Raw genomic sequence first — 1,119 nt, 5'->3', positions numbered from 1 at the left:
CTCTCTCTCTCTCTCTCTCTCTCTCCCTCTCTATGTATCTCTCCCTCCCCCCCGTCCCTCTGACCGCATTTTATGTTCTTATCGTTTGGTTCTCTTCAGGAATCCTGCAAAACGTGCTTCTCTCCTTTTCTCTGAAATCAAATTGGAGCGACTTGTTCAGCGTGACGTCACACCAAAGCTCTGGCTTCCTCAGCTGCCTTGATGGGGTGCGAGTCTTGTCCCTGTACTGGATCATATATGAACACGTTATAAAATATACCGCAAACTACGCAGGTACATTTGTTTTGAAACTGCAGGTACAGTTATTTTGTAAATTCAGGTACAGTTGTTTAGACAATGCAGGCATGTTACAGATGTTTTGAAATATGCAGAGCGCAAATAAGGTACAAGTGTTATCAAAATGCAGGTACAGTTGTTTTGTAAAAATTTAGGTACAATTGTTTAGAGACAATACAGGCATGTTACAGATGTTTTGAAATAATGCAAGGTGCAAAAAAGTACAGGTGTTATCAGAATGTAGGTATAGTTTCTGTATAAGATACATGTATAACAGAATAGTACGCGGGGTTGTTATAAAAAATGTAGGTACGGTTGCTGTGAAAATAAATTTTGTTTTTGTTTTGGTAAGTGTTTTACGGCACTCGCAACTGCATAATAAAGTCATATGAGTGCGCGGGGCATATTAAACATTTTCAGTTTGGTGAGATTTAATTTTGGTTTTTGCCCGTGGGGTGGCCGAAGCCTACTCTTGTCGATTTTGGACCACCGAGGGATCTTCAACGTGCGCAGCTTGCACACCGGACTTCTGAGATTTTTCACCATTATCCGAAAAGGCTAGGTGATAGATCTTACATACCCTAAGATTAGGGGTGTGGCTGAATGATAGCAGCAAAAAGGAGCCTAGGAGTAGCAGCAGAAAGCCTGCAGAATGGTTCATGAGCCAAGAGGAGGGGGCAAAAGAAGTGAGGGGGTTTGTGCAGAAAGTGGAAGACGAAAGCAGACGTCAGGTTAGAGAGCAGGAAATGAGATGAAAGGAGAACATGTAGGAGAAGAAAATTGTCCATCGCTGTAAGATTTCGAACCCAGGACATATTAAATTGAAGGCGAACACCCTAGACA

At 42.2% G+C, this 1,119-nt stretch overlaps 1 protein-coding gene across 1 annotated transcript in view; it reads left to right on the top strand.

The window, feature by feature from the left end:
• The window catches only part of LOC101845522 (O-acyltransferase like protein-like), a 29,467-nt gene that overhangs the window by 19,473 nt on the left and 8,875 nt on the right, over window positions 1-1,119 (top strand). Inside the window, exon 3 of the mRNA XM_035972604.1 lies at window positions 100-273. Within this exon, the coding sequence (XP_035828497.1) occupies window positions 100-273 (174 nt within the window). The remainder of the gene's footprint in view (window positions 1-99; window positions 274-1,119) is intronic.

The sequence above is a fragment of the Aplysia californica genome, unplaced genomic scaffold (assembly GCF_000002075.1).
Source record: "Aplysia californica isolate F4 #8 unplaced genomic scaffold, AplCal3.0 scaffold00023, whole genome shotgun sequence".
Taxonomy (NCBI): Eukaryota; Metazoa; Mollusca; class Gastropoda; order Aplysiida; family Aplysiidae; genus Aplysia; species Aplysia californica.
The sequence above is the reverse complement of the archived record's forward strand: the minus strand, read 5'-3'. Positions and strand labels throughout refer to the sequence as shown.